At 43.0% G+C, this 19686-nt stretch overlaps 1 protein-coding gene across 2 annotated transcripts in view; it reads left to right on the top strand.

The window, feature by feature from the left end:
- Positions 1-19686, top strand: part of MYRFL (myelin regulatory factor like) — a 160456-nt gene that overhangs the window by 28922 nt on the left and 111848 nt on the right. For both annotated transcript variants that reach the window (XM_089674114.1, XM_089674113.1), the window contains exons 2-4: positions 8011-8101; positions 14022-14080; positions 17871-18114. In XM_089674114.1, coding sequence (XP_089530240.1) covers positions 8011-8101; positions 14022-14080; positions 17871-18114 — 394 coding nt within the window. The remainder of the gene's footprint in view (positions 1-8010; positions 8102-14021; positions 14081-17870; positions 18115-19686) is intronic.

The raw sequence follows: 19686 nt of genomic DNA, 5'->3' as shown, positions 1-19686 counted from the left end.
TGCTTCTTCCCCTATCTGCCCAGGGGGTGCAGGGGTACTCACTCAGATTCTCTCCTGTACCGCTGCTGGGTTGGTGGCTGCTACCAGCCCTTTCCAGCTGGACCACTCCTTCCCTGCCATACAGGTGGTCCTCACTCTGGGGGTCAGTGAAAGTCTGAACTTCTCTCTTTCCAGCTCCAGGCCAGCAGGTAGGCCCCATCCCATTGGGCCTCCTCGCAGCCTCCTGCCTTCAGCCCCACAGCCAGGATCCCTCACGAGTGCAAGCCAGCCACTCCTCCGATCCACCCACTGCCCCTAGAACCTTCCTCCAAAGCCCTAGAGCAGGTTGGACATTCCAGAGGGGCTGGCCTGCAGTGCCTCTCAGTTCCTGATCACATTTGACCTTCTGGCTATTACACCCAGGCTGCTACTCAGCCTTCCTCACTGACAAACAGGACTCTAGCTCCCCCTAGCTAAACTAGGAGGCTGCTACTTTCACCCCCCTCCCCTCACTGAAAAACAGCCAAATGGCATTTGCAATGGCAATACAGCCTACCTACGAATTAATGCAGAGCTGTTCTGCCTAACCACTGGGCAGTGGGACTTCGTAGAAGGTCTGCTGATGATGGGACCTGTTATGATCAGCCAGGTGGTGCCTCCGGCAGCCCACTGGACAGACCCACCCAAAGCGTGGAATCTAAGTCCCGGTCTGTGCTTTCACCAGGGCCCTGATGGTGGGGATGGACTTGTAACAGACCAGGGCCAGGTCACGACCTCTGAGCAGGCCCACCAGTGGCAGAGGCAACCTCCGGGGATGTATAGGTACCGGGAGAGCCAGATGTGAGGAGGACGGCGGGACCTAGCAGGATGGGGTAAGCGAGGTACAGAATCGGCAGGCAAAGAGTAGTCAGGTAACACGCAGGGTCAGCAGGATAAGTTAGTCCGCAGATAGGTCAAACAAGCCGAGGATCAGGAGAGGAGAAGGCAGAGTAGTCAGGGCAATCCGAGTCAAATATAGGAGAAGGCAGCGTAGTCAGGACAATCCGGGTCAAAGCACAGGAGAAGGCAGCGTAGTCAGGTTCAATCAGGGTCAAACTGCAGGTACAGGAACTCAGGATCACAGAGAGACCTTGCGGCAATTAGTGACAGTGCAGGGCATCTTTAAATATTGTGCCCTGCACTGTCATTGGCCGTCCAGAACGCGCCCCCGGCCTGTCATTGGCCTGTCCTACTGCGCATGCGCGGCGTCCTGTCAGATGCGGCCTGCCGGGACCTGGTGCTTGTGTCCCGGCGTGAGCCGCCGCCAGTGCGCGTGCGCTGGAAGAGGAGCCGCCGCGATCCCTGACATTGCCCCCCCCCCATGGGCACCCTTTGGGAGCCCCACTGATCTCTCCACCGTGGGTGGCCACGAAAGAATTCCCGGATGAGCCTGGGGACGTGAACATTCTGGATGGGTTCCCATGAGTTCTCCTCAGGGCCATAACCCTTCCATTTTATCAGGAACTGCGTCTGGCCCCCCCCTCTTTTGGCAACTGAGAATAGTTTCTACTTCATATTCTTCTTGTTCACCTATGGTGACTGCCTCGGGATGTCTGGATTCATGATCCGGGAAGGAATCCGGTCTGGATGGTTTCAGGAGAGACACATGGAACACAGGGTGTATTTTGAAGGTTTCCGGGAGCTCGAGTTCGTAGGCCACTTCGTTGATTACCCGTTTGATTGGGAACGGGCCAATGTACTTCGGTCCTAGCTTCCTCGAAGGACACAGCATTTTCAAGTTGGTCGTAGCCAGCCAAACCTGATCCCCCGGTTGGAGCAACAACTCTCCCCTTCTTTTCCTGTCGAACGCCTTTTTACTGTCTTCTTGGGCTTTAGCGATGGCTCCCTGAATCGTCTTGTTATTGACAGAAAAGAAATGCAAGACATTTTGAGATGCTGGTACCGGATTTTCAGGGAGAAATGTAGGATGATATCCGAAATTGGTAAAGAACGGGGATTGTCCCGTAGCTGAGTGGTTCGAGTTATTGTAGGCAAATTCTGCAGAAGGCAACAGTGTTAGCCAGTCGTCCTGAAGGTAGGATGTGTAGCATCTTAGGTACTGTTCCAACGTTTGATTGGTCCTTTCTGTTTGCCCATTGGTCTGAGGATGGTAAGCGGATGACAGTGACAGCTTGATTCCCAACGCTTCACATAAGGCTTTCCAGAACCTTGATGTGAACTGGACTCCCCGATCCGACACTATATCTTTGGGAACCCCATGTAGCCTCACTACTTCCTTAATGAAAATCCGTGCCGTCTCTGGCGCCGATGGTGTCCTTTCCAGGGGCACAAAATGAGCCATCTTCGAAAAGCGATCCACGATCACCATTATTGCCGTGTAGCCTTGAGATGGTGGGAGTTCGACTACGAAATCCATGGCTATCATTTGCCAGGCCCTTTTGGGTATCGGCAACGGACGCAACAATCCCCAGGCCCTGCTTCTGGAGGGCTTGTTCCTTTGGCAGGTGGGACAGGTCTGGACGTAGCGCTCGCAGTCCTTGACCATGTTTGGCCACCAGAACGAGCGCTGCAGTAGTTCCTGGGTTTTCGTCACCCCGAAGTGCCCCGCCATCGGATGGTCGTGGCAGTGCCCCAGGACCAAAGTTTGAACTCCTTCTGGTACCACGATCCGATCTTCCTTCCAAAGCAGACCCTCGCGGTTCTGGAGGGGCGGTCCTACGGAAGCGTCAATAAGTCTGGAGCGAAGTTCCGTTTGAAGGGCGAGGAAGCTCCCGGACGGTAAGATTGTGTCAGGTAACATTGTATCGTCGGGGTCCTCAAACATGCGGGACAGAGCATCTGGTTTCGTATTCTTAGACCCAGGTCGGTACGTTATATGAAAGATAAACCGAGAAAAGAAAAGAGCCCATCTTGCCTGGCGTGGTCTCAGTCATTTTGCCGTTCTTAAATATTCGAGGTTTTTATGATCCCTGAATATTAGGATTGGGTGTGTGGCTCCTTCCAGGAGATTACTTCATTCTTCTAGAGTGGACTTAATGGCCAGGAGTTCCCGATCTCCAATATCATAATTTCGCTCCGCCGGTGTCAACTTCCTAGAGAAAAACGCCACAGGATGCAGTAGCTCCTTGGTACCATTCCTTTGGGAAAGAACCGCTCCCACCGCATTTTCGGAGGCGTCCACTTCCAAAACGCATGGGAGAGAAGAATCCGGATGGCAGAGAATGGGAGCAGAGGTGAACAATTTCTTGAGCGTGTCGAACGCAGTCTGAGCTTCGGGAGTCCATTTAAAGCGGATCCCTTGTTTAGTCAGTTGCGTGATTGGGGAGACAAGACTGGAGAAGTTCCTGACAAACTTTCTATAAAAGTTCGAGAACCCGATGAAACGCTGTATCCCCCTCTTATCGGCGGGTGTTGGCCAACCTAAGATCGCCGTGACTTTCTGGGGATCCATCGCGACCCCCGCGGGAGAGAGGACCAGTCCCAAGAACGTGATTTTACGCTGTTCGAAACAGCATTTTTCTGCCTTGGCGTATAGCCTGTGTTGGCATAAACGTTCCAACACCCGTAATACGTGACTTTGATGAACCTCCAGTGAGGGAGAGAAAATTAAGATGTCATCCAAGTAGACAACCACGAAGACATCGAGGAAATCACGAAAAACATCATTGATAAAGTGTTGGAAGGTGGCCGGTGCGTTACAGAGCCCGAACGGCATCACCAAATATTCGAAATGACCGAATCTCGTACGAAAAGCCGTCTTCCATTCATCCCCCTGCCTGATACGAACAAGGTTATATGCCCCTCGCAGGTCTAATTTAGTAAAAAATCATCGCTGACCTTAGTCTCTGGAGGAGCTCGGGAACCAGAGGTAATGGATAGCGATTTTTTACTGTGATCTTATTCAGATCACGGTAATCTATACAGGGCCGTAACGATTTGTCTTTCTTTTCCACAAAGAACAACCCGGCCCTGGCTGGGGACGTGGACGGGCGAATAAATCCCTTCCGAAGATTTTCATCAATATACTCCTGACTCTAGTTCAGATAAAGGAAAAATGCGACCAAACGAGATCTCAGACCCGGGTAGGAGGTCTATGTGGCAATCGTATGAACGGTGCGGGGGAAGGATGTCTGCTCCTCGCTTACTGAACACGTCTAGGAAGTCGTGGTAGGCTGGAGGAATAACCTGAGAAAGGTCTGCATCACCATCCATGCACAGAAGAAACCGGGGAGCCACGGACCCTGGGATGTGGCAGTGACTCAGGCAGTATGGTGACTGAAATTGAACCGTTCCCTTCTCCCAATCAATCTGGGGGTTATGGGCCCGCAGCCAAGGAAGCCCCAGAATGATTGGAAAAAGGGGGGATGCGATGGCGTCCAGACGGAGGAACTCTTGGTGATGGTCTGCCATCGTGGTAAAAATAGGAGGCGTCTCCTGATCCACCACCCCTGATTTTATGCTAGGCCCGTCTGCCAAGAAGATGTTAAACCCCCTTTCTTTGGTCTGGAGAGGGATCTTTTGCCGGTGAGCAAAAGTAAGATAGATGAAACAACTCCGGGGAGCTGTAAAGACACAGGTATTGCCAGGTAACTAGATTGATCACCCCTTTCTGCAGGTAAAGCAAAAAACAGGAAGCGGACTTACTAATTTTTGCAGGACAGGAGCGCACCTGGTGACCAGCTTCCACACAGTACAGACATAGGTTCTGCGATTGTCTCCTCTGCTGTTCCTCGGTCGATAAAGTGGAACGGGCCAGACCCAGTTGCATTGGTTCCGAGGTGTCCCCTGCTTCCGTACTCCGGGTATGGTTCCCTGGGGCTGGAGCTGCTTCTCTCGGTGGAATCCATGCCACCCTTTGACCCTGGCTGCTTCTTTCCAGGCGACGCTCTCTCAGTCTGCGGTCAATTTGGATGGCCAATTCTATCAGTTTCTCAAGAGAGTCAGGTAGGCCTACTCGTGCTAATTCATCTTTTAGCGACTCAGACAGCCCAATGCGGAACTGGTGACATAATGCCGCATCGTTCCATCTGGTATCTCCCATCCAACGCCTAAAATCGGACGCGTATTCCTCGGCTGCCCGGCGGCCTTGCCGCAGAGAGTATAGGGTAGCCTCTGTGGAAGCAGCCCGCTGGGGGTTGTCATATAAAACGGCCATGGCCTGAAAAAACTCTGTCACGGAATCAAGATGGGGGTCATGCTTCTCCATCAGACGGTGAGCCCAATCCTGGGGCTCATCCTGAAAGAGAGATTATAAACCCCACCTTGACGGTCTCGGTGGTGAACGTGCGGGGCTGTAAATCACAAAATAAAGTGCATGCGTTCCGGAAGGCCCGGAAGAGGCTTTGGTCTCCACGGAATCGTTCCGGCAGGGGAACGCGGGGTTCGGGAGCTAGGGGTGCAGGATCTGCTCCGGATGCTGGGGTAGCGGGTGATTCCGCAGTTGAAGGACTTGGAGCAGGAGGAGTCAGGGTGGCTAACGTCTCCATGCGGTCCTCAAGACGGGTGCAGTGGCTGTGAAAATTCTTGACGGCCTGGGTCAGAGTTGCCAGGTGCTGGCATATATCCTCTAGGGACGCCGGTCCTCTTCCTGGCTCTGTCATGGCCGCAAGGTACTGTTATGATGCGCCAGGTGGTCCCTCCGGCAGCCCACTGGAAAGACCTACCCAAAGCGTGGGATCTAAGTCCCGGTCTGTGCTTTCACCAGGGCCCCTGATGGTGGGGATGGACTTGTAACAGACCAGGGCCAGGTCACGACCTCTGAGCAGGCCCACCAGTGGCAGAGGCAACCTCCGGGGATGTATAGGTACCGGGAGAGCCAGATGTGAGGAGGATGGCGGGACCTAGCAGGATGGGTCACGAGCAGCGGTCCCGTGGGGTAAGCGAGGTACAGAATCGGCAGGCAAAGAGTAGTCATGCCACACGCAGGGTCAGCAGGATAAGTCAGTCCGCAGATAGGTCAAACAAGCCGAGGATCAGGAGAGGAGAAGGCAGAGTAGTCAGGGCAATCCGAGTCAAATATAGGAGAAGGCAGCATAGTCAGGACAATCCGGGTCAAAGCACAGGAGAAGGCAGTATAGTCAGGGTCAATCAGGGTCAAACTGCAGGTACAGGAACTCAGGATCACAGAGAGACCTTGCGGCAATTAGTGACAGTGCAGGGCATCTTTAAATATTGTGCCCTGCACTGTCATTGGCCGTCCAGAACACGCCCCCGGCCTGTCATTGGCCGCCCGAGGCGCGCCCCCGGCTCCTACTGCGCATGCTCAGCTCGCTGTCAGATGCGGCCCGCCGGGACCTGGTGCTTGCGTTGAGCCGCCGCCAGTGCGCGTGCGCTGGAAGAGGAGCCGCCGCGATCCCTAACAGGACCCTTCCGTTGGAGCGCTCAGTAAAATAAACAAGATGGTGGCTGGAATCCTCTCACCACAGATGAATGATTCTAGTCCTGAGGGGTCCCTTGGTGGCTGGTAAAACCGTTCTCCCTCTCAAGCCTGCTTTCTGCAGCTTTAGCTGATAGCTGGAACACATGGTCACTGTGAGCAACTGGAATGCACTGGAATGGAAGTGCATTCTCTCCTTACTGCAGACAATAGTGCTCAGCATAGTAGCAGCCCAAAGCCTGGTCCCGGCACACAGTTTTGAATGTGATTCAGGTGCAGCACAGATCCTCTGGCAACTACATGTAGTCAGCAGCTCACAACAACAGTCCTGTAGCTTCCTGCAGCCCTGAGCCCTGTAACACAGGCTTCCAGGCTAATGCTCTCTGGGCACACACAGCACAGTTCAGCATGCAGCCTCTGTAATAGCAGTCACAGAAAGTTCACAATCCCTTTTTCCCACTCACAGAACACTTCCCAGGCATATATTGTACTGACCAGGTACTCCTGTTCCTCAAGTGGTTACTGGACTCTCTCAATAGGTCCCAGGTCCCCCACATGGATCTCCTGCTTTTCCCTGTTGTGGTGGGGCTAAATAATTTCCCACAGCCAATCAGAAATCATCCTTCCCCAGAGTTGCTTCTTCAGCTGTAGCAACAGCCAGTCAGAGCCAGTCCAACCTCCTCTCACCCTGCAGCTGTCCATCACAAGAGCGAAGAGAAAAAAGTCCTTTCTGTGTTTTTGGTGCCATGTACTGAGGATAGCCAGTCTCAATAAATAGCTCCATTCAAGTCAACGGGGGCTCACTAGATTGGGGACCAGCCACCTGCATCAGTAGTCAAAATGCTACAGAACTTCGCTTTCCAGTGAGAGAGCACAACTTCAGTGCTTTGGTCAGTAAGGAAGCCATGTTGTAGAAGCAGGTGAGTGGTCTTTTGGTGATTCTGTCCATGGCATGTTACTTCTAATGTGGATGGGAACTGAGATAGTTTAGTAAAAACGTACATTTCCTGTTCTACACCGCCTCTTTCTGTTTGCCCTGCTGTACAGTCCCTTTTCCACACTACCGTGTTCTGTGTACTATGATGTACATTGTCTATTCTAGACCATCTCATTCCATATACTGTGCTTGTCTGTTCCTATTTCATGCTGCCACATTCTATACATTGTGCTGTATGTTTTATATTCCATATTGTCCTATTCTGTATGCTGTGTTGTACATTCCAGTAATAGTTGTAACTGGTGCTTTAAAATTGCTTGGCTTGGCATGGTTGCACTTGAGTAAGGCACATAGTTTGAGCATTCTATGAAAAAGCTAGTTGGTTGTATTTGACCCTTGGAAAAATGTTCCTACCCCCCAACACCTAACTTCCCCAGACTTAGCAAGCATACAGTTTAAAGTCCAGTGGACGGTTTACTGGAACAATTTGTGGAATAAGCAATGTAAAAACTATTTTAGTAGGGTAAGTAAAGAGGATTTTCTAGTGCATATTAGAGATATTTAGAATTGGTCTTCCAAGTATTAGCTTTTTGGTTGTGTATTTCATGATTTCAAAAAACAGTTTGATCAGATTGTTGCTCATAATCCAGAAGATACGTTCTGGTAATGGTGTAAGTGTCTGGTTTATATGCGTTTTTTGTAATAAATGCTTTTTCAGGGCAAGATGTACACAGAGCCTTGGATAATCCTATGGTGGACACAAGCATGCTGGAAGAGTACATCAGTAATGATTTTGCTTTTGGGGTACTGTAAGTAAATACTCTTTATTCCTTTTAATTTGGATTCAAAGTTTCTGCTTGGAGTGATCCATCCCAGATGTGAAATATTTAAAAATTGAATGGCTTTGAAAGCTAGAGCTCTCACCACTGCTCTGGTGATGATTTTTCTAAACAAGGCTACGCCCAGAGTGAACTTAGTATTCAGAGGCTGACAGATACAGTGGGAACACTCTACCTTATCTAATTACTAAGTAGCTGTATGTCCAAATACTATTTTGATTCCCTTTAAAGCATATCTAAACCTGAAAACAAAAATGCAATATATTGCAGCTGGCAAGTTGTGCTGTTATACTTGTTGTCTGAAAATATAATGCAATGCATAGTCATGGTTAATATTCATATTACTCTAATTTTGTGAATTTATATACAGTAGTTAATTGTTTATTAGTTTCAGCATTTATTAGTTAAGTCATTGTTTATTAGTTTCAGCATAGTTGGTTACTATACTGCCATTTTGTGGTCATTTTGGTTATTGTACCATCTTTTTCTGTCTTCCATCCTTTGTTCCCTCCCACTTGTGATGTATTTCCTTTTCCTTTCCAGTCTGTCTTTATTGGAATGAATAAGGCCGCTAGTCTCTAGGCCGCATGTAGTCTGCCCACATCCGCGAACCCATTACCATCTTTTGACTTGCAAATACTGTCGTTTCAATCATCTGCCACATCTTGTTGTCTGCTGTAACTGCTGCATGCAGTAAAGATTTCCTTGGATGAGAAAAAGGTGTTTAAGTTCAGCTATCTGATAAAGACTGTCCGCAGTGATTGTATCTGCTTATACAGGCTAGGCATAGAGGTCTCAGCAAGGGATAAGTTACTAATACATCAGTTGGAGTCAGAATACAAGTCTTTAGATGTTGTGACTGCACTAGTTTGCTTTTGTAGGGTTTTGCCCTTTATTTTCACCAAGTGATCCTGTAAATGAGACAGTTTCTGCCCCTTCACGTCTACACTTATTTCTCTGTTTATGGAAGGAGGTATGGTTGTTGCACAGGCTGGACTTCAAACATATGTGTATGTTCATCTCCATTACATGGGATGTTTATGTGAAGAGTAGTTTAAACAAGAAAGATAAAGATATTTGTGTTTTATTTTTAAGCTTACAGGAAATCAAAAAGAACATTGCTTTTCTGACAAGATTAACAGACCATTTTTATACTTGCTGAAAATGTTCATTAACCAAAAAGTGAAAACTGGTGCAGTCACCACATTTTAGGACTACTAAGCTGCAATATCTTGAAGTTTTGTTATGGAGTTTAGATACACTTTGAGCAGTTTGTTTCTTGTGTTAAAGAAATGGCACAATTTTACACCCCTGTGCTTTCAATGCAACTTAAATTGTACCTAATGTGTATGGAGAGTTCTGTACTGTGATACAATATGCAAAACACACATGAAAACACATATAAATGCATTTTAAATGTATTTTTTATACAAACTGCTTTTTAAACCTATTTTTAACCTCAAAATTAATTTACACAACTTCAAACAGACCACAGAAAGGGGGAAAAGATTATATTCATAGAATTATAGACCAACCATAAATCTTTGTATTGCCAAAGTTATGTCATGTAATAGTGTCATCTTGATTGTTCTGCTTTATGCAAACCAAACTTCTTCTTCTGGTGTTATTTACATGCAATGCAAGCACAATTTCAACTGACACGCCCAAATTGCTCAATTTTGCTAATGAAGTTTGCTCTAGCTGCATTACCAAAGGCCTAATTACCCAAACACTTAATAGAGTGGCACCTCTCTTACAATCTCTAACTTATATTGCAACACTGGTTATTTTATATTACCAGTCCAACAGAAAACCATTGGTTAAGTATACTGGAAGAGGCTTCTAAGGTCCTCAGTTATATCCACAGACTTATACAACTTCTGAACTATCTTACCTCAGAAAAACTCTGCAAGGCAAAACTTTTGATCCCCAGCATCCGAAACGCTACCTATAGACTTATAGACCTCTATAGAGGTGACTTCATACAGATCAACTGGCAATGCCCCAAACTTCAAAGGTATCAAGGAAATGTTCTAAATACATTTTCTACACTATTGCCACTCTTAAGCTGCATTCTATCCCCTGTCTACTGGGTTTTCTGGAGGATTTCCCTCTACCCGTGACGACACCCAAATCTATCTTTCTACCCATCTGCTCACCCCATCACTCTCCTCACGCATCACTAGTTTACTAATAGACATATCAATATGGATGGCATACCCCTTCCTGAAACTCAAATCTATCCAAAATTGACCTCATAATATTTCTTCCTCCATGCGCCCTTTCCACTGACTTCTATGTTGAGATTCATGGCACCACTGTCAGTCCATTCCTGCATGCCAGGGTGCTAGGTGTTACCCTGGACTCTGAATTCTCTTTTCGGCCCCACATCCAATCACTGTCCAAATCATGCAATTTAAACCTCTCCAAAATACACCACTTCTTAACCAACAACACTACAAAGCTGCTAAATCACTACCTGGCTAACTTTAGCCTCGACTACTACAACTTTCTCTTCATTGGCTTACCTTTACATAGATTATCCCCCCTTTAGTCTGTCTGTCATGAATGCTACTGTCAGACTCATCTACCTTACTGTTTGTGTTTCTATCCCTCTCTGCCGACCCCTCCATTGGTTTCCACTCACCCAATTAATAAAATTCAAAATACTAGAACAGCTTACAAAGCCATTCACAACTCTATATAAATAAACATACAGTGTCGCGCTTCTTTTAAATGCCCCAAAACACATGTGAATGCAAACAAATATAAAAATATAGTGAACAATTCTGATTGCAAAGTCTCTTAAATAGTGTTGCTTCTTCAACTTCAAAAAAACTTCATAGCTTTATATCTTCTTAAAACTTAATGCACCACCACAAACACCAGATGTGCCCTCACTTGGTATTTTTGACCTCACATAAAGTTAGGTTGCACCACAGGTTCACGTGCCATCCTCGGGGATAGCAATCATATCCCCCTGAGGAAGCCATGTGACCCTGTGGTGCAACGCGTAGGGGTGGGGCTTGATGACATCACAACGCTCGCGGCTTGCCGATACACTGATCTCATACATCAGGAAAGTGGAGGCTACTTGTATATGCTTAAAAATCGTAATTTTTATCTATATGCTCATAATATCAGGTGCGATTAAGCACCTACACAATGTGAGTGGCCATTTTTATGTTTTTAATAAAGCAGTTTGTTTAAAGGATAAAGCACTATTGTGTGTTACTCATTTTTTCTGACATATGTATGCTGAGTGGAGGAGGAAGGATTAAAGGGACCGGTCACTACTGGAGGAAGATTCTATATACAAGATACACCCGCCATTTTATGTCCACCTCAAAGGACACATGCGTTTTTTTCACCTAACTTTATGTGAGGTCAAAAACTCCAAGTGAGGGCACCCTCTGGTATTTGTGGTGGTGGATTAAGCTTTAAGAAGATATAGAGCTATGAAGTTTTTTTTTTTTTTTTTAAGTTGAAGAAGCAACATTATTTAAAAGACTTTACAATCAGAATTGTTGACTATATTTTTATATTTGTTTGCATTTTCATGTGTTTTGGGGCATTTAAAGGAAAAGCGGCACTGTATGTTTGTTTATCTAGATTATGCACATGTTATGAGTATGTGTAAGTTTTAGCTGCTTTCTGGATTGTAGCTATTTAGCTACACTCACTAAATAAGTCAACATAGCATGTTATAAGAGTTTGGCTGCTCGGGAGACTCAATTGGTTATATTTGTGCACTATTCACAACTCTGACCCCAACTACATCACTAACCTGGTCTCAAAATGCCAAACTAATCATTATCTTTGTTTCTCCCAAGACTTGCTCTCTTGCTTCCTTGTCAACTCCTCCGATGCTTGCCTCCAGATCTTCTCCAGAGTGTCTCCCTTCATCTTGAATGCCTTACCCCAAACTATCCAACTATCTCCACTTTTAGGCAATCCCTATACTCCTAACTAATAACCTTTTTAATTTCTCTATAAGCTCATCATCCACAGTTATAACCTTTTGAATCACTTGACCCTCCCTCTTAGATTTTAAGCTGTAATGAGCAGGGCCCTCTGATTGTTCATGTTTTGCCTATATGCATTATATGTTTGGTGAATGTAAGATTCACTGCTTTATCAATATTCCTCTGTATGTTATGTATAGGACTCTTTTGTTATTTTTTTACATAAAAATTTCAATAAACAGGTTTTTTTTTTAAGAGCTTAAAATGTAAATTTTCAGGTGTGTGACTGCCAACGATAAATTAACCACTTGCCGACCACAGGTAGCCGAATGACGGCTTCACTGCGGCCGGCCAGTTCTGGGACAGCATCATATGACGTCCTCGCAGAACGTGCTCTCCTGCGTGCCCCTGGTGATCTCTGTGATCGCTGTGTCCTATTGACACAGCTGATCACCGGTGAGTACCACCCAAAGAAAGCTTTATTTGTGTGAAAAATATGGGTACAATGTTGCAGGACTGCGCAATTGTCATTCAAAGTGCGACAGCACTGAAAGCTGAAAATTGGCCTGGGCAGGAAGGGGGTATAAGAGCCCAGTAGGCAAGTGGTTAGCAAGATTTATTAGCAAAATGTAATATTACAACTTTTCACTTTTACCATCTGATCAAGTCCAATATTTGTAGAAATGACGCATAAATTAGGACCTTGGGTAGCAACAATTTTGTCATATTGTGAGGGTCAGTCCAGTGAAAAGCTCTTGGTTTTATGTGTTTTAGTTTCTCCAGTGGCATGATCTCCCTACCAAAAAAAATCTGTTTCTGTTCATCTTTGAGTTTTGATTGCTGCTTATCTTTGCATGGTCAACATTTTCCTTAATGCAACTTTGACACTCAGATACCAATTTTAAAAAAGGAAAAAAACTTGTGCAAGAAAAGACTTTTCACTTATCTGTACCTGTGCCCATGCACCCAATAATTAAATCTTCTTTGTTTGACTGCATAGCATTCCTGCCCAAAGAATCTTCACATCCTACATACTTGTGTTGGGGTGTGTTGCTGAATTACTGTGCCCCCACTCTGCTTGCTAGTTCCTGCCACAGGATCCCTATTTCACTACAGGAGTACCTGAATTTAACTTGGCATCACCCTTTTGTAATCCCCTGTACAGCAAAACCTGCACTGCGAAATGGAGAAGAGGCCATTTAGTTGTGATGCATTAATAAGGAACATGCTAGCAGGGTGGGAGAGCAGAACATTCAGGTTCATTAGATAGGAGGAAAGTGACATAGAGATGAGTTCACCAGTCTTTTCCTGTGCTGTCATATCACAAGCTAAGAACAGATACACAACCTAATTGATTACTTAACTGCAGTAGAGAACAATAGGGACACCAGACTGGCTGTGCTATGTATAAATCTCAGAAATAAAGAGCAGAAATACAAATCTTTCAGCCTGTAAACCAGTACTCAAATGTGTCTCTCACAATAGCCACCCTATTCTCTCACCATTAGGGTTGTTGACAAAAATTATTAGCTCTCCAATATTCGATCTACCAAAGTCTGAAACATTAGCTTGGGTGGACTGACTCTTTCATGGCATTACGTGTTTCTTCTGCTTGCCATCTCTAAAAATGAGAAGTCTACTGTACATGACAAATAATATATTACAGAAACATTCAAATGAATAGATAATAAATCCACTTTACCATCTGTTAAAATAGGGGTTCTGCCACACAATTTTTGGATTAGTTTAGGGAAGTAGTGAATTAGAAAATAAAGTCATTCATCTACTTTTGGTTGTGGTCAAGGTCATATAGAATAGATTTGTAAAAATATTTATTAGAAATTTGCCATTATTTTGTAAAATATATATTAAAAATAATTTAAAATGATTAAGTATATTGTATCAATATTTCTCTATGAACTCAGATTACCGGATTCACCTCCTGATTCTGGATCAGAGCCATGTTCACCACCACAAATTAATGGTAAAGTAACTTGGCAGTTTAAAAGTTCTGGTTATTGATTTGTTAATTTGAAACTGCATGATCAATTTTCTGGGTGCAAAATCTCTTCTTTACCTTTTGGGCTTTCATACTTCCAGAATTCTGCAGTGGTTGGTATAGGAACAAAGTGAACTAAACCATGCAGCTGTATTGCTGAATTAGATTTGTGATGTAAAATTCTGTTTGAGGCATACAAAATTGGGCAAACATATAAACCAATCATTGTTTATCTGTCAATTTCTGTCTCTCATAAACCGAGAGACAGGTTTATGTACTTTGAATAGTGTAATTGTACTAATGTATTTAATTATTAAACCCGCACACTTTATTTTTAACGGTCACTGCCTTATTGTCTGTTAACGTACGCATTTACAATCGAGCAGTTTGTGACAGGTTTACATTAAATCAGTCACTTATTTAAAGATTTATTCATATTACCAGCTGGCCATCTTTTTTCTTTAGGTTGAACACATTAAAAGCATTTTCTGCCCACAACAGCCATTTTTCATCCAGCTATTTCTTTTCTATTGTAATAGATACAGAAATAAGGAAACAGCTGACTTATAAGGTGCCCCAACAACACAATGCAGGATATTATTCTTGTTTTTCTTAATATATTGTCTTCTCTGCAAAATTAATAAAACTTACCTCAAAATAATAATATTGCCTCTTGTGGACTGGCCACTACACATAAATGGCCAGTAGGCTCTCCTATTGTTTCAGCGCAGGACCAGGAAGCTAGTGGGGATCATTGCAGTAACTGTGCCTACTACAATGATTTCCAGCTAGGTATGGTACAGCATATGCATAGTTACATTGATCCAAGCTGGAACCATGTAACTATGTTAAAATATCAATACCTGGAATTCTTTAACATTATTGCACATTTACCCATTTAGATGATTTTACTTTATCTGGATTGTCCACCAGTCACTGAGCACGTGGCGTACATTGAAGTTTATGCTTGCCTTTACTCACCTGGGTTCCACCTATGGACTTTTGCTTTGAGAGATAATTGCTGCTTTATACTGGTATTGAACCTCAAGACAAAAATGTACCGTATTGCAGCTTACCAGTTCTTAGATGTGGTTGTTCTTTTTAGCCTATTTCCAAGTATTTTCACCTGGTAATCCTGCCATTAGATCTGTTATTTTTCAGCTTCCTTTAACAGCAGGGTGGATTTGATTTAAATAAAACTGATTTAAATCACGATTTAAATCACTAGTCAGTAAGGCTTGATTTAAATCATAGTTTGCTACATAAAGACTAATTCTTGCTGGTATAACTTTAATATGCAAGTAGATGAAGATTTTTAGAATAACAACTTTTCATATTAGTTTTTTTATCCCCAGTTTAATAGGTTAATCATTCATATTTGGACAACTTTTCTGTTGTACTTAGGAAGGTGAAAAATAATCATTACCTTAATAATAACAATTTAAATAGATTTATTCAACTGAAACAATAACATTACAGAATATGTTATTTGCTTAAACAAACATCCATGTTTGTTAACTAATTTGGCTAAACAAAATATATATATTTTAAGAGACTTAGACTGTCAGCCCCTTCCTCCTCACACTTAGTTTCACTTTCTTCTTGTGCAGATCTTTTCCACTCCAAACAATCAGAAAAATATTGTTTCTATTCTATTCACTGAACTTCTTGAAACTTAGCACTGAAGGGGTTGATTCTGTATTCATAGGTTTGTAGAAGTTAGGATTAAGGTCTTTTTCTTAACTCTGTTCATGTTATAACATTTTTGCTGTGAAGAAGAGGCATGTGATCTCCGCTGAGTCAAATTCAATTTTGAGAACTGCAAAAGTAAACCAAGCATCTGTGATAATATCTTGTAGGCAGAGAAACTGCCCAATAATCTTACAAAAACCTCTGGAAGAGCATGACATTGTGAATGGATTAATGGAATTTATTTTCCAAAAAAATTAAACATATACAGCCTTATTCTACATAATTAAAAAACTAATCTTTATTTCATGATGGAATAACCTTTGGATGGTAATATATTTTCCTCAAAAAGCATTTTATTTAAAAAAAATCTGATTTAAAATCAAAACAATCCGATTTAAATAAAAAAAATCCGATTTAAATAAAAAAATCCAATTTTTTTTTTTTATTTATTTTTTTAAAAAATCATTGATTTTTATCCACCCTGTTTAACTGGACAAATTGTCCAGCAAAAGTAGCCCTTTAGAGGGCTGAGACAATCCATTTAATACTGACGGGTGCTTACACTGGTCAGCTTTTATTCAATTATGTAAAACCATCTCAAAAAGGATAAAATCATTGTAACTGCTTATTAAAGATCAGCCAGAGTTTGGCTTTAGTCGGTGAAATCCACCTAAATATGCTAGTCAAAAACTAGTCTCCCACTGACTCCCCACTGAAAGCAGGGATGAGCCATGGTTGCTACAATGCCCTTGGGTGCTGGCTCCTAGCAACCAATGTAAAAAAACAGATGCAAAAACAGACCATTGTCTGTTTACATCCGTTTTAGGTCCACAAGTTTTTGCAAGAAACTGACCTGAAGGGATAGAAATGTAAACCTAAATAAAAGGTAGATCATCTGTTTGCCCATAGGAATGCATTGCTGTCCACCAGTGGACAGATGAAAAATGGACAGTTGGAACCCCTGTGCGAAGAGGGTTGCCACCTCCTCCCTTTAAAACCAAACACATATTAATTATTGTTCATTGGCTGATTAAGGTGGTAAGTAAACTCACTTAGTACCTTATTAAATTAGCCACAGAATCTGTGTTTCGTTTTAAAGGGATGAGGTGGCAACCCTACGTGTGAAAGGGTACCTTGTATCATTTATTTCAACCCAGTAAGGCAAAAAACAATCTATTAGTGCCTATTCATATCACAGAAGCACGTATTTTGTGAACATTGCAGGGTTTGCTTTTTAATGCAGTACATTGGAGTAAACTGAAGCAGTTGAACATACAGGAATTTGTGTTCGGACTGATTTGGGCAATTTAGTCCAGTGCGGCTAGTGTGAATGGGTCCCCTAATTGGTTCAAGCTTTCATGGAGTTGGTGAAAAAATGCATTAAACTTTCTATAGGCTATTTCTGAAACTGGGCAATCATGGGAACAAAGTATTGTACAACCATGAAAGGGACATTGAATTATCTATTGTAAGCATTCAGTATACCCCCCACTGCATTCATTTTCAGATATCTTGAAGCTGAAATCCAGGCAAACCTGGATTTATATTTCTTACCAAAGGATTTATATTTCTGACCATCCAGTTTTGAGATTGGCACAGCTGTGCTATGCACAAATGAAGACATTCTACTAATATATGGCCAACTTTTTAAGTCTGCTATCAGATATATTTTTGTCTGATTAGGGATAAGTCACTTCTCTCACTGGTGCACATGTGTATGTGTGTGTAAATTGCAACTTGATTTGTTGATCTCTGTAAAAAGAATTTTTTAATGTTTTTTTTTTTTTTTTTTAAATCAAATGGGCTACGATGAGCATGCAAAAGGGGGAAATCTATACAAAATTACAATACGTTCCCTTTCACCACATGGCTTTTTCCATGCTCTGTAAATGCAATGCAAAGTGTTTGCACTGTGTAAGCACACCTTTGCATAAGTGCGACTGACTTTTTTTTCATAAGCTAGCAGAGGAACATTGAGTTATATTCTGTTAAATTCTGTTTTACAAAGTTGAAACTGAAATGTTGCACTTTGGATGTAAATAAATTGCCATTTTCTTATTGAAAACAATGCTGTGTTTTATAGGTTTAATGCATACTTCTCACTTTCCAAATGGGTTTCAACCTTCCCTTTCGATACAGTCCTCTGGACCCTGTCGGTACATGGAGCGATCTCTGAACCCTACATCTGGGGTCAACTCTCTGAGTACTTCAAAGGAGAGCTGCATGAAAGCGAATAACCAAGCGAGTTCATGGCATTGTTCCCCTAACATATCCTGCATGGATTATAACTATCCATATGTTGAACAGAGACTATCCCCAGACAACAGGTAATAGCAAGATGTTTAACTATTATAAATCAGTCACCACAGTGTGTCAATATTTGTAGTTTATCTCACTTATATGATTAAAAGGGAAGAGGAAATGGCCCTTGTTTGATCCTGTTTCTTTGTTTTTGGTAGCATCTCTCCTGTGATACTGATATGTAGTAGGGTATAGCATCTGTACCTGGCTGCAGATAGATCGTATTAAGAATGAAAGCAAGCAACACACAGATCCAAAGATTTTCCATTCTATCATATGACATGTAGTATTTTGTGCTTTTAGAAAAGGAATGAATACTAGCAGTTTCAAATATTTGTAATGTGTAATTTACAAGTACTTCCATATCACCCTTTGTTCAGACAAACGTTCCCTTTCACACTACCATTGCCCATATACTTTCAGTGCTTGCAAAGTGTTTGAATTTAAGTACTTGTCAACACAGACATCTATGAAGCTTTGAAGATAAGGGTAGTGCAGCAAGGAGAGCATATGAGTTTTGTGGTGAATGCAACAGGGGTAAGCGACCTCTAACAACATTTGAGCAGAATTTGTGTTTGGTTACATGATCTCTGCCAATGGGGAGGATGACACAATATGCTTTAAATTGATTATGGTCAACAAAGGTAGGGCTTAAGCCTAGTCAACTTGAAAGAATTTAAGCAAACATTTTCACTTTTTTTTTTCTTCAGCTGATATACAGTGTTTATTAGTTGATGCTCCAGTTTGCACACTAACGTATTGCTTTACTGGCTGCTTTCGGTGTTCTGGGTTCACTGTTATGGTATGGTTCAGTGAACCGTACATGGAATTCCTTTTATTTTTACAAATGGGTGTTCAAGATGTTTGGGTATTTAGAGATCTTGGCAGCCATATTTAAAAATGATTATTTCTTATACAGATAGCTGTTGTCACTGTAGTTATATTAGTGTATATCATGTACTATTTAAGGGAAAATACCTCTACAGCTACTTATTAGCTATGTCAGTTAGAAGGAAAATCAGGATCCCCCATTTTATGCTATGTTCAGATGGCTGCACTGGGGTAACAGCAGCATTCTGAATCTGTAACATTGCATTCTTGTAGTAAGATGAAAATCCTGTTGTGCATTCATCCAGCTACATGATCATCTTTGTCATTGTTTACGCATTTGGTTGCAAGGAATTGGTTATGGGATGATCTTTGCTAGCATAGCCTATCAACCTTTCTCCCTGTACTCTAGCCTTCTCTGGGGCACTTCTGGACTCCTGCTGCGTATTCTACACATCAGATTCTGTTTTACAGACCACATCTCAGATTAATTGGCCTCTGTGTTGCATTAGACATCATGTCCATCTGCAGAGTTGTGGCTTAGTATGCCTAGGTGTCAGTGGGCATCAGAATCCATTCTGATTGCTTCAACCCCACTAAGGGTAACATAAGTTCTGTTGAAGTTACCCATCGTAGAGTTATATTGTGGCTGTCAGCCATTTTAAAGTTAAAACTAAAAGTCCTTATTAAGAGCAGGCACCGAACGGAACGTTCTGGTTGCTTTAAAACTGGTTTTGTTTACCTGCCACTCTCCTGTCTAGTGGGAGTGC

This window comes from Staurois parvus, unplaced genomic scaffold (assembly GCF_062004578.1).
Source record: "Staurois parvus isolate SC_StPar_1 unplaced genomic scaffold, SC_StPar_1.0 ptg000147l, whole genome shotgun sequence".
NCBI classification, from domain to species: domain Eukaryota; kingdom Metazoa; phylum Chordata; class Amphibia; order Anura; family Ranidae; genus Staurois; species Staurois parvus.
Note: the sequence above shows the minus strand (reverse complement) of the source record. Positions and strands in the feature narration are given on the sequence as shown.